Source organism: Heterocephalus glaber, unplaced genomic scaffold, assembly GCF_053883595.1.
Source record: "Heterocephalus glaber isolate CG9 unplaced genomic scaffold, H.glaber_assembly_v1.0 deba00001608, whole genome shotgun sequence".
Taxonomy (NCBI): domain Eukaryota; kingdom Metazoa; phylum Chordata; class Mammalia; order Rodentia; family Bathyergidae; genus Heterocephalus; species Heterocephalus glaber.
Genome location: NW_028258379.1, coordinates 27,867,550 through 27,881,989, shown reverse-complemented (window position 1 = coordinate 27,881,989; position 14,440 = coordinate 27,867,550). Strand labels below are relative to the sequence as shown.

Below are 14,440 nucleotides of genomic sequence, written 5' to 3'. Positions count from 1 at the left end.
TTTCCCAAAGCCTCATGAGAAGGGATGGTTTGGGTGTTTGTCCTTGACAGTGATGCAGAGTATCTATCACACTGAATAAGTGGTTACTGAGGTAGGCGTTGTTCTCACTGAGGCCTTGGAAAGCCAAGGAAGAAAGCTACTTCTCTGAGGGTCTAGTAATGATTCCTTGTTTGATTGAGGAAGATGAAGAAGCATTTCTTGGGCCGGGGATTTAGCTCAGTGGCAACTTGCCTGCCTTACAAGCCCAAGGTCCTGAGTTCAATCCCCAGTACTGAAAAAAAAAAAATTTCTTGATTTCATTTAATTGATTGGCTTGTTGCAAAGCAAATGAAGTTGTCTTCATCATTTGATGACCAATGTGATAATCTTAGTGATGTTAGTATTTTAATTTGTAATTGTTTTACATATAATTGAAAACTTCATAAAGTCTGAAAGTTAGAACCAAAAGCTGAGATTATCTGGGCCAAACATTTCCGCCTTTTCTTCTGATAGTTTTGCTCAGAATGAATAAAGAGTAGATTGATTATGTGAGTCATAATCCTCTTGCCTGAGAAGTATTAATTGGTCTTCCTGTTAGGTTTCCCAAAAAAGAAAATTAATCAGGATCATGTGAAATCAGTGGTAACTTCCCATTTCATAATTTGGACCATTTAAAAAACATTCCTTGGGCCGGGTTTTTAGCTCAGTGGTTCCAGCCCCAGCCTCACAAGCGCAAGGTCCCAAGTTCGATCCCCGGTACCAAAAAAACAAAACAAAACAAAACAAAACAATAAACAAATATAAAACATTCCTTAGGAAAAAAATCTTTTGCAGCTTCCCATATCATTCAAGATAATAAGGAAGAGTAAAATAAGTGAAACAAGAAAGTAATAAATATGTAAATAAACTGTCATTTTTATACTTGTAATTCTGTTTTGTTTTGTTGAGACAGGGTCTTTCTATGTATGTAGTCCAGGCTGACCTCAGACTCTCTACCCTGTTGCTTACACCTCCCAAGTGCTGGAATTACAATGTGCACCAGCTGTTAAATTTATTTGTAATTAATCACCTTTCTAATAGCAGAGTGTTGAGAGAGCAGGGGAGACTAGACACTTGCTTCAGTTCTCAGTACATGGTATCTCACTTGTTTAGGGATACATTGCCATGTTCATAATAGAAATCTAATTCATTTTCCTTTTGAGACAGAGTCTCGCTGTGAATATTTCATTCTCGCATTGAACTCACTGTATACCCCAGGTTGTCCTCAACTTCGAAGCAATCCTTCTACCTCAGCCTTTCCAGTGCTGAAATTATGGTACCACAACAACCAGCAGGAAATTTTAATTCTATTAATTAATATTCTACCAACTCATCTACCAACCCATAATTAGTTGTTTGCTCCTTTAACTGGACCAGCTCTCTGTCCTGGAAAGTACAAAGCACATTCCACTTTGAGAATTTTTAAAGTAATAGTAGACCTGTTAAATATAGTTGAGAGGTTTTTTTGGTTTTGGTTTTGGGGTGAAGGGAGACTTGGTGTTCGTGATCCTCTATAACTGGATCAAACCTACTTTTCTGACTTCATTTCCTATCTTGTTATTTACTTGCACAAGCCTAGTTGTATTACCTATCTAAGGTCTCTTCAGAGTCAATACTGCTAGATGAATCACATTAATGCTTTGATAAAAAAAACTGCATTCCCCCTTCACTGACTACATAAAGATATGAAATATGCAATAAATATGGCTCAGTTGTTAGGTGAAAAAATTATCTCTGGTTTCAGGGTGACCTCAGTGAATCTTTTTTTTAGGAAACCAAAACAGAAAGATCATAGTCTAGTGTTCAGAATCTCCCATAGTTCTAGTTCCTACTTCTTTTTAAAATCATATTGTTCACTTTTCTTTTTCATAACTTCCACTTCAGCTGGATGTATACCAAACACTTTCCTGCTTGTGTGCCTTTGCTTAAAGTGTCTTCTGCCTAGAATAGCCTTCCCTATCCACCACCATCCAGGTTACAGTGCCATATTCCTGTGACAAGAATAATCCTTTCTGTGCTGAATTTCCATAGCATCTTTGCTAATTACATCTTTGTGGCACTTGATGGGTTCAGCCTTGTATTACAGTTTATCCCTTTCAGGGCTCTGTTCTTTAAAACTTTTGATTCTTTTCTATCCTTGTGATTATGTGCCCAGAATAAGGGCTCAAAAAGTACGCATTGAATAAACAAATAAGTAATTTATTGCACTAGGTACTTGAATTTGCCTGTCACATCTTAAAATTTTCAAACTCAGTTTTCAAATTCTTTCTTCACAGGCACTCAAAGTTTTTATCAGGAGCATAATGATGATATTCTGTGCCTCACTGTAAATCAGCACCCCAAATTTATCAACATAGTGGCAACTGGCCAAGTAGGTATGTTTGTCTATTTTAAAAAGAAGCAATTTGAAGCATTTGTTTTGTTGAAATGAATTTAATTTCCTGGAGAAAATATTAAAATATAATTATGGATTTTAAAAAATCAATTTGTATGTAAAGCATATACCAAATTTTACCATATGATTTGCTTCCAAATCTCTTACTTTGCTTGTCTGAGTTCATTTAGACTAATTTAAAATAAACTATTGTATAATGGCTGAAATAGCTGGATTTGGTACTTGTATGTCTAGCTCTGTTTGCACTGAGTTCTTTGAAAGTGAAGTCTTGATTCACTCTACAGATAGAAGAAGGCCTACTTCCTAAAGGAGTAAAGACTGCATTACCTAAATACCTGGTTCTGTGCCTCTTAGATCATAGTTAATTGCTCTGTAAAGTTTTATCAAGTAAATTTATTTATGCGACAAACTTATTACACACCTGATATTGCAAGGTATTGTCTTGGCTCTGGGGATACAAACAGGTTGTGATAAGACAAAATCTTACATTAGTGGAATTTATGCTCTGTGAATAAAATCCTAAGAAGATATTGTTCTTTCTTTGGTTCTTTTATTTTTCCTTTTCTAGTTTTCTTTTAGTTAAGAACCGTCATGGTCATAGATTAATCTCTCAGAAATTTGGTCTTTTTTCCACCTCTTTCCCTTTATTTTGAAAGGCATCCCTATAGAGAATATGGAACATCTCATCATTTCCCCCTCTGTTTTTCCAAGGCAAATTCTGGCAGCACAGAGGTGAATTTTAGATTATATGTGTATCCCTGTGGTTAGCCCTATTTATATCTTTCTACAAAATGGATAACAAAAATGATTCACTGATAACTAATTGAATGTAAGATAAATTCAAGGGAAGACTAACAAATGAGGCACATTTTTTTCTTCTGGACATAAAAAGGACTGATCACTATTTACTTTGCTGCCAAAATTAAATTGCTTATAGTTTTTTTTGTTAAAAATCATACAGACCATAGAGGAATTGAAATATTTGATTTTGTGATATTTTAGCCAGTTACATATAGAGTTTATTTTTTTCTTCGCTAGAATCTTGGAATCTCAAGGTCAAATATAACCATTTTATCCAGTTCATCATTATGTACTTGAACTCCGGCAGCATTTTATGCCCAGTGAAGTAGTCTAGCCTTTCCCTAGTCAGCTCCTTTACAAGTAGTTTTCATATAGAACAAAAATCTGTGATTGCTATTATTGGTTTCATTCTTGGAGTGCCTGCAACATCTAATCACTTATTACTGACTTTATTTTCTAGTTTTGGAGACAACTACCATATTCTCAATGAGTTTTATGTAGTACTTCCTTTTTAGAAGGCCCATGTTAGACATCTTCCACCTATAATCTGGCAGTAGGATATGAGAACAACAGATTACTTTTCCCGGAGGGAGATTCCCTCTCTATAGGACCAGATTTGGGGTATTTGAAATTCTAGAGTTATCTACTGAGTCCTGAGCCTGCTTAGGGGCCTGAGTCTTTCCTTAGAGTTCATCCTCCCTATAGCAGACTGCACAACCCATATGTGCACCCTAGAGGGGTTGCCAGGAGTACCTGTTCATTGGAACTCCTCAGTAAACAGCCTCAAACTTCAAGAAGCTCTCAGTTTGTACCAGGTCTTCCAGGTCATTATAGGAATCTACTCATCAGAAAGAAAATAAAAATACTTCATTTGATAATTTTATCTGGATTGATAACTAAAATATTTAGACCTGCAGTGTTCTACCCTTCATCTGTACTCTTGTCCCAAACCTTGTTCATGGAGAGGCATAATCTCTTTCATCAGCCAGTCTTCATGTGAATAATTGCAAAGTCCTCTTGCCATTTGGAGGTTATCTGAGTAGGTCCAGGACTAAAAGCAGTATTTCTGGTGTGGTCTGCACAGCAGGGTCAAGCGGCTTATTCTGCCTTCCCTCATACTGCATGCAGGCCAAGACATTACGGGTATGTGTTATCAATATGTCCTTGAAATCATTATTTCATATGGATATAAGGCTTGATGAATGCAAAAAGCAATCGCCAATCTTGAATGGATTCCTCAATTTTTACTCCTTCTTTTCTTATGACTCACTTTTTCAAGTTTTGTTAATGAGTATTTCCACCACACATATAACAAGCATTATTTTTCTTGGCAAACTTTTATTCATATGGAAAATCTTTACTTAAAAGAACTTTCTTAAGTTTTACAGTAACTTTTGCTGTCATTTTCTTCAAGAAGTTTATATCTAATTCTTCACTGCAAATAGAGTTGCCCTGAAACTCCAGAAGGCCTATTTAACAGTGCCTTTTCTAAACCAAAATAAGTCATATCAGGCTAAATCTTATCAATACTATTTTTAATGATGTAATAATTAAATTTTCATGGAACTAATTAAATTCAAAGTAAATAATTTTTTATCCAAAGCAGTTTTGAAAGGTCAAACATACAATGTTAACATGTATAATTAAGATTTACAGTGTAGTAAAACTAATTTCACATGTTTAAATTATTTTAGAATTAGGTTTTGCAAATTTTATTGGTAATATTTATGGTACATATGAATAATTATTTTTGTACTGCTTTTCTAGGTGATTCAGCAGACATGTCAGGTAAGGGAAATTAAACATTATCTATTTTAGTTACATTGTTTGGTAATGATAGCCCAAATTTGTATGAAGTAATAAGATACTTGGGAGTATCTTTTTTTTTTTTAATTCATTGGGTGTATTTTATTACTTGCATCCAAGTCTTTTATTTATCTGCAAAAAGCTTAATTTTTTAAATGAAGAATACATCATTTTAATGTCCTGATACTGAGCCAAATCTGTAAAAAGGTAGTTTTTTTAAAAACTAATGTTATGGGGCCGGGGATTTAGCTCAGTGGTCCCACTGCCTGTCTCACAAGCAAGGTCCTAAGTTTGATCCCCGATACCAAAAGCAAAAAACAAAAAACTAATGTTATGAACTTTTTTAGTGTACCCATAACTATTCTAAGCACTTTACATATATTACTTCATTTAATCATCATAAAAATTCTTCCTGATAGTGACATACTAACATAATAGCTGTAAAAGTAGAGGTGGGTGGGGCTTGGGAGTCATCTTAGTGGTAGAGTTCATGCATAGTATCTGAGAAATGGGAGTTGACCCCCACAGGTAGGATTAAACTTTAAATATAAATCAATAAATTTTATTGCCTAAGAATAAAATCTTGGGTTAAGGCATATTTGCCTAGCATGTTCAAGACCATGTGTTCAACACCTAGTACTGCAAATAACTCTTTTTGAAATATATTTTTATATAGTATCACAATTATTGAATTTGATCAGCAGATCATTTAAACCTTTTAAAATAACTTTTATTATTTATTTTGACCATACCTTTATGAAGGCATATCCATTATTATTAGATATTATAATAACTGGAATTTTCAACTGTGTTTTAAATTTATGTAATATCATAATTAGTTTAATAAGAAAACATTCTCCAGAGGTTTGTTTCTATTTCCCTTCCCTCTTTCAGGGAAGTATGATTTTTTGCCTTGACTAAGTAATTACTAGTTTAATCAGCAGCAGCCACTGACCTTGCTCTCTTGGTCACATTTGAGAGCAGGGGTTTGCAGACCATGGCATACAGACAGTATCTGGCCTTTCTCCAGCTTTTGTACAGCTCATGAGCTAAGGATACATTTAATTTAAATAGTTGGGAAAAATCAAAAGAAAAGTGAAATTTCACGACAGTTGAGAAATAAATGAAATTCAAATTTCTGTGTCCCTAAATACAGCTTTTTTGGGACACAGCCATGCTCCGTAACATATTGAATGTGGTAGCGTCTGTGCTATAATGGTAAAGTTAAATAGATGCAGCAGACACTGAATATGGCATTGTCATCACTTTGGACTGCTGCTTGGCATACTACAAGTTACGGAGACACAATTGTAACTTCATGGATTATAGGTCCTGTACATATTCCTGTACCACAATGTTTTACTTTGTTTTTTAATCAGTGCATCTCCATGATGTCAAAACAACAGGGAAAAAAGAAAAGTGAACTTCGAATGTTATATTTTTAAGGCATAGTGAAGTAAGGATTATGTTGTCATCAAATGAGAGGGTAAACCATTGTGTATGTTATGGAATGACACTATAGCTGTGCTAAAAGAATAATCACTATTTCCTGTGTGGTGTTAAAACTCAAGGCCTCATGCATGCTAAGCCCAAATTAGAAAATTTGAAATACAACCTCTTAATGATAGCAAAAATTTCTTCACAAAAACCAAACAGGAATGAGGCATTGTGGTTCACTCCTGTAATCCCTGCTATACTGGAGGATGGGCCAGGAGGGTTACAGTTTTGAGGCCAGCCTGCGAAACCTGTAAAAGCCTGTCTCAGAACATAAAGAGCTGTCGGGCATAGTGGTGCACACCTGTAATCCCAATGCTCAGCTGAGACTGGAGGATTGCCACAAGTTTGAGGCCAGCCTGGGCTACATAGTGAGTTCAAGGCCAGCCTGAGTTACATTGTAAGACCCTGTCTCAAAAACAAAAAAAAATAAAGAGTTGAGATATAGTTCAGAGGTATGACACTTGCATAGAATTCATGAGTGCCTGGGATTAATCCATAGTACTACAAAGAGAAAAGAAAAGAAAAAGAACATCAGGCTATAACCAAAACAAGTATGAGTAGATTATTTTGTAACCAATCAAGAAAAGATATTTACAGGGCCAGGGATTTAGCTCAGTGGTTCTGCAGCCTCCCTTTCCAAGTGCAAGGTCCCAAGTTTGATCCCCAGTACCAAAAAACAAAAAAAAAGAAAAGATATTTACTAATGCTAAGTTAATTAAATCACAGTGAGTTAACTGAATATTTGATTGTAGCACATGAAGAAATGTGTCTAGAGAAAATAAACTTGTTTGCTACCTTTTGGGCAAAAATAGTTGCTAAAAGACTTGAAGACATTAGAGACACCATCAGAAGTCAGTTAAAGACAAGACAGAAGGATCTGATTGTTCCAATTGAAAGAGCACAGCATGAGATCTTAGTGCAACATTCACACATATACCTCAGAATACTGGGTCTAAATTGTAGATTTTATCAATACAAATTTCTTGAAGGGTGAAGATATAGTAGTAATGGTAAATGTAAGGTCCATTGATTAAACAGGATCTGTGTAAGCTTGCTGGAATACAACCACATGAAAGGCATGATTCTTCTTAGTGACTTACCCAGAAGTTATGTCCATTCTATAAAACAACCTTATCCAAATTATCAGGAATGAATAGGTGGTTCTTATTAGAGTGGACAAAGGAAAAAATGATATATTGGTTTTTCAGGAAAAAAAAGTTTCGACAGAGAAATCAATCACATGTGAAGACAAATTCACAAAATCCAAAACTGTTTATAGTTTTGTCATGTTGCTGAGGTGTTAGAGAGTACACCAAGGATGAGAAGCTGGAAAGCCTGTTCCAGAGGGCTGCCTGAGTCTTTGATGACCATAACAGAGACCTCGTTATGGTGCCGATGATGCATTTGTGCATGCAGTCTCAGACTCATCTATTTTGGATAGTTTATATTTGAAAGTGAAAAGGAAGTACTCATTAGTATTAATAGGCATTTGACTCCACACAATATAAAAATTTGAGCAGATGCTGATATGGCTCGTTATGATTAAGAAGGTATTGATGCTATAGAAGAAGCTCTGAGAATAGATTTGAATTTTTCTACAGAGACCATGACCACCAAGATTAATAGTGCCTGCTCAGTATGTAATGAATACAACAATTCTGGAGAGAACAGAAGGCCTCTCAGTCCATGGTCAAGCTATGGCTATTATCAAAGCAAAGACTGAGGGAAAGAGGGTGGGTGTGTTTAGTGTTCAGATGGAGCCCAAAGGGGTCACAGATACATGAACTTGAGAGGCAACTGAAGAGGCTTGAGAGAGAAAATGCAGAAGTGAATGGAGATGATGATACAGAAGACATGGAAGCCAAAGATGAGGATTAACTTCCTGGGAAACAGTCCAGTTAGAGGAATACGAAGCAGCCCTTATGGCTATAAACCCTATGCTTCAAAGTTTTCCAGTAGTATTGAAAGTGTCAAAGCTGAACTTTTTTATTTCCAAAGATGTACTAGAACATTCAGACAGTAATAAAGAATCAGAATCAACAGAATATTCAAACGCTCTTGGAAAATGCTTAAAAAAAAAAAATAAAGTTAAGACTCTTGCCTCCAGGAAGATGAAGAACCACAGGCTAATATTATAGAAAACTTATTCACTGAAATTATAGACAAAAATTCCACATCTGAGGAATGAAATAGATATCCAAGTACTAGAAGCATTTAGGACCCCAAATACACATGTCCAAAAGACAACCTCCCCATGACATATCATAGTCAAATTGCCAAAAATTCAGAACAAAGAATATGAAAAGCTGTTCCATGTACCAACATACCACAAGGAATGTAAACACTATATACAACACATTGGCACTAATAAACTAAAATTTCTTAGAAAGCTGTTAGAAACACCACAACATTTATCATGGCAAATCTATCATAATAGCAGCAAAATTTCTAAAGCCCTTGGGGCTTGAAACACACACACACACACACACACACACACACATGCACACGCACGTGTATGCCACCATAGGATAATATATTCTGATATATCTGTCAAAAGTCAAAGGAGAAATATCTTCCAAAATAAGTATAAACTAAAGAAATAAGATGGATGGATAAATCCTTACCCAGGCTTACCAAAAGAAAGGCAAGACCCAAGTTAATAAAATTAAAGTTAAAATGGGCTAAATTATGAGATACCACTGAGATCCAGAGGATTACTAGAATCTGTTTTGAAACTTATATTCGAATAAATTGGTGAATGTAGAACAAATGGATAAATTCCTAGACACATATGACTTACCCAAATTGAACCAAGAAGATATAAAAGATCTTAACTAGGTCAATAACCAGCAATAAGATTTAAACCATAATAAAACCTCTCCCAATAAGAAAAGCCCAGGACTCTATGAGTCTACTGCAGGAAAAAAAAAAGAATTAACAATGCTCCTCAAACTTCTCCATCAAATAGAAAAGGAATGCTTCCAAATTTATTCTACATGTGCCAGCATTACCCTGGTACCAAAGCCAGATAAACACTCAAGAACAAAAATTTAAAACTACAGACCAATATACATAATGAGCATAGTTGCAAAATTCTTAATATTCTTTTTTATTAGTACATATTTGTGATACATAGCACATTCATCATGAGGAGTTGAGACATGTACATATCACATCTTAATCCTTTTTACTTTCCCTTTCCCCCCTCCCTTTTCCCTTCATCTCAGGATCCCCTTCCTATCTGCAAAAGGTCTACTTTCCTGTTTCATATTAGCTGACCCGTTTTGCTCTTTCAATTATTTATAATTTGAATTTCTCATATAATAGAAACCAGGCAATATTTAACCTATGTAGCATTATGGTCTCAAGGTGCATTCATTTTCCTACAAATTATTCAAATTTATCCTTCCTTAGGCTGAATAGTACTGTGTGTGTGTGTGTGTGTGTGTGTGTGTGTGTGTGACATTTTCATTACCCAGTCATCTGTTGATCATATAGACCACTTCCAAGATTTACCTATTATGAGTTGTGCTGATATGAACATGGGTATGCATGTATTATTGGAATATGTCTTTAATTAGTTCAGGAAGAAACACAGTAGAGGGATAGCTGAGTTGAATGAAATTACTATTTTTAGTTTTTTGAGGCATCCCCATACTGATTTTCATAGTGATTGTACTAATTTACATTCTCACCAAGGAGTAACGAATTCCTTTTTTTTTTTTTCCTGCTGCCTCACCTGCATTTGTTGTTTTTTAAATTCTTGATGATAGCCATTTTTTCAGGAGTAGGATAGAATCTCACTGTTGTTTTGATTTGCATTTCTGCAGTGGCCAAAGATGTGAACATTTTTTTCATGAATTTGTTGGCCATTTGTGCTTCTTCTGAGAAGTGTCTTTTCATCTCAATTGCCCATTTCTGTTGGGTCTTTTATTTGGTGGGGTCTAATTTTCTGAGTTCTTTATGTATTCTATATATTAGTCCTCTGTATTCTTGGTGTTATTTCTTGTGCATTTTGGGTTCTATTCAAAGTCCTTGCCTCTGCCTATGTCGTCAGGAATTTTACTTATTTTCCAGCAGATTCAGTGTTTCTGTTCTGTTATCTAGGTCTTTGATCAGTTTTTATTTCGTTTTAGCGCCTGATGAGATACATGGGTCTAGATTCAATCTTTTGCATGTGGATAACCAGTTTTCCCAGCAGCATTTGCTAAAGAGGCTCATTCTTCAGACGTCTGTTTTGGCTGCTTTATCAAAGGTCACACCTGTAAATGTGCCTCTGGTTGCCTCTGTGTCCTCTGCTCTGTCTCACTGACTCACGTTTGTTGTGGTCCTCGGACTATCACTGTTTAATGTAAATTAAAATCCACCATTGTGATGCCTCCTGCTCTTGCTTTTGTTTCCCAGGACTGCTTTTGCTATTCTGGGTCTATTCTGATTCCCTGTGAACTTCAGAGTTATTTTTTCTAGTTCTGTGAAGAATGCTGCTGGGATTTGGTTGGAACTATGACCATTTTGACAATATTTATTCTGCCTATCCAGGAACAGGAGTGCTTTTCCATTTTCTAATGTCCTCTTTGATCTCCTTTTTCTGTAGTTTTCATTGTAAAAGTTTTGCACTTCTTTGGATTGGTTAATTGTTACATATTCTTGTTTGGTTTTTGAAGCTACCATGAATAGAATGGTTTTCCTGATTTCTTGGTGGGTTCATTATTGGTATGCAGGAGCACTATTGATTTTTGTGTGTTGATTTTGTATCCTGATACTTTGCTAATTGTGTTTACTAGTTCTAGAAGTCTTCTGGTGGAATATTTAGGGCCTTCTATGTAAAGGATCATGTCATCTGTAAATAAGGATACTTTGACTTCTTCCTTTCCTCTATATGTCCCTTTATTTCCCTTGTCACATTGCTCTGGTTAAAGTTTTGAGTTCTGTATTAAACAGGAGTAATGAGAGCAGACATCTTAGTCTTGTTCTTCATTTTAAAGGGAATACTTTGGGGTTTTTTTCCCACTTAATTTGATATTGACTGTGAGTTTGTCAAAAATGGCTTTTATCAGGTCAGGGATTTAGCTCAGTGGTTCCACCGCCTGCCCCGCAAGCACGAGGACCTGAGTTCGATCCCCATACCAAAAAAAAAATGGCTTTTATCAAATTGAGATAAGGCCCTCCCAAGCTTGTTGTTGTCATGGTTTTTGGAGTAAATGCATGCTGGATTTTGTCTAGCTTTTTTGTCTGTTTTGATGATTGTGTGATTTTTGTCCTATGTGATATATTACATTTATTAATTGACGTATGTTGAACTATCCTTGTATCCCTGAGATGAAGCGAATTTGGTCATAATGTATGGTCTTTTGAATGATTTGTTGTATTCTGTTTGCCAGTATCTTGTCGAGGGTTTTTGCATGTGTTCATTAAAGAGACTGGCCAGGACTTTTCTTTTTTGTTAAGTCTTTGGCTGGTTGTGGTATCAAGATAAAGCTAGCTTTCAGGAATAAGTTTGGCAGTAGTCCTTCCTTTTCAATTTCATTTAAGATTTTGAGGAGTATTGATGTTACACCTTCCATGAGGTTCTTATAGAATTCAGTGATTAATTCATTGGGTTCTGGGGTTTTCTTAGTTAGCTGATAGGTCTTTTATTACCCCCCAATTTCATTGTCTGTTTTTATACTGTTCAGTATTTTTATATCTTCTTTGTTCAGTTTTGGTAATTCATTTGTGTGTTTAGAAATGTGTTCCTTTCTTGTATATTTTCCAATAAAGTTTTGAAGTAGTTACTTATAATCCTCTGGATTTCAGGTTGTTTGGTATGATGTCACCTTTTTCATTTTTAATTGCATTAATATGAGTTTTCTTTCCATCTTTTGTTAAGTTTGGCCTAAGGATTTGTCTATTTTGTTTTTTCTCTGGAAGATTCAGCTCTTTAATTCATTGACTCTTCATATTGTTTTTTTTTAGTCTCAATTTCATTAATTCTACTCTGATCTTTAGAATTTCCTTCCTTGTATTAGTTTTAGATTTAGATTGTTATTGATTTCTTTTCCTTTTTTTAGGTCCTTGAACTGCATCATTTGGTTATTTATTCAGGGTCACAGTTTTTCTAGCATGGGCATTCAGAGTTATAAGGACTGCTCTCATTGGGCTCTATAAGTTCTGATATGTTGTAGTAGCATTATCCTTTGATTTAGGGAACTTTTAAATTTTTTTACTTGATTTCTTCTGTGATGCATTGGTTATTCAAGAGTATATTGTTTAATCTCCATGTGTTTACATAAATTCTGTGAGGGTTTTGCCATTAATTTCTAGTTTCATTGTACTGTGGTCTACTAATATGCATGGGATTCTTAATTCTTTATTTATTTAAGTGAGCTTTGTGGCCTAGTATGTGGTCCATTTTGGAGAATCTGGGTTGAATGTGTGAGATTAAGTTTACCTGTGCCACAGAATATTAGAGTTTAAATGAATGAACATTCTGATTTTAGTTCAGTGCTTAAATTATTGTGATAAATTTTTCAAACATAAATGACCTGTTTTAGCCAAGTGTGGTGGTGCATGCCTATAATCCCTGCACTCGGGAGGCTGAGGCAGGAGGAGGTGCCATGAGTCTGAGGACAGCCCGAGGTACATAATGAGTTCTTTTAAAGCTAGCCTGAACTACATGGAGAGATCTTGCCTCAAAAAACAAAAAACAAAAACAACAAAAAGAATAAATAAGTAACCTGTTCTATTATTGGAGAACTTTTCTATTTCCCTTTAGTTTTGATATTTTACAGTTGCATAATCTGAACAATTTCTGTTTGATGATATTTAAATCTGTTTTAATGTTAGCTGCTTTATTTGAAGAATTATTAGATTTAACTTATAAATACCACTATGTAAAATATATAAATTTATCAGAATATATTTTAGTGACCAAAGTGTCTTTCTTCATCAAATAATTTAAAACAGCTTGTCTTGTTTCATGTTACTCTATTTTTCTAAGATTTATCACATAATCTGAAATAAATGCACTTTAATATTTACTAATTATGCTTTGAAACTAAATTAGTTGCCAGATTAACTTAGGTATTCGTTTCTATAGGGTACAGATCATTTAAAAAGGACAATACAGATGTATGACGTTTTAAGGTAGAAAATGCAGAGAATTGGACTGATTGTACCTCAGTGTAGAGCACTGTATGGGCATGTGTGAGGCCCTGGGTTAGATCCCCAGCACTGGGGGGGGGGGGGACCCTGAAACTTTTAAAGCAACAGAAATGATGGATAATGTATTTTTAAAGATTTGAAGTTTTATCTTTTCCAAGAAATCTGCCTTTTAAAATAGTTAAGTGATATATAGCTTTTTACTAGGTAACTATGTCATTAAAAATTTCTTTTGAGATCTGTTCAGGTAGTTTCCTAATGTGTTACCTTCCTCAGCTGTATCTTCTCCTCCAGATAACACCAGTATTGAATGTGTGCTTGTATTTAACATATTTCTTGTGTAAAATATACATAGGTCTCTAGTTATATAAAGATTAAAAGTGTATGTAAAACATGCCTTTTCCCCCCAGCAGGTGCTAGGGCTCAAACCTAGGGCCTTGTCCTTGCTAAGCATCCACTCTGCCATTGTGCTACACTTCCTGTCCCAAGCATGCCATATTTTTGATGAGTTGCTTAATGTCACAATTACCCAATTTGCTTATCTAAATGCTGTCTTCTCAAAAGTATAATTTGGAACATAGCCTGGAGATGTATTCTTGTCTATACATTTTTTTTCCTTTTCCTTCCCCTTCCTTTCCTTTTTAAAATTTAATCTTAATTCTGAGCTATTCTTTGTTAAGTATAGTTTTTTGGTATATACTTTTCTTTTTCAGAAATTGACATGTATCACCTTTGGAAGTAGAAACAACAGGTCAATCACAACTTTTGAATTTTATCTTTGTT

General features: G+C 35.0%; 1 protein-coding gene and 1 pseudogene across 9 annotated transcripts in view; both read left to right on the top strand.

Annotated features, from left to right (window-relative positions):
* Positions 1 to 14,440, top strand: part of Eml5 (EMAP like 5) — a 201,749-nt gene that overhangs the window by 173,329 nt on the left and 13,980 nt on the right. For 6 of the 9 annotated variants that reach the window (XR_015445090.1, XM_087195455.1, XM_087195454.1 and 3 more), the window contains 2 exons: positions 2,295 to 2,393; positions 4,982 to 5,002. The exons of 1 other annotated variant lie outside the window; for it this stretch is intronic. Coding sequence is in view for 7 of the 8 variants with exons in the window: in XM_087195455.1 (XP_087051581.1) it covers positions 2,295 to 2,393; positions 4,982 to 5,002 (120 nt within the window). In the remaining variant the exon portion in view is untranslated. The remainder of the gene's footprint in view (positions 1 to 2,294; positions 2,394 to 4,981; positions 5,003 to 14,440) is intronic. 2 more of the 9 variants (XM_087195457.1, XM_087195456.1) reach the window with 1 other exon arrangement.
* On the top strand, positions 5,012 to 14,437 carry LOC101718382 (eukaryotic translation initiation factor 2 subunit 1 pseudogene; annotated as a pseudogene).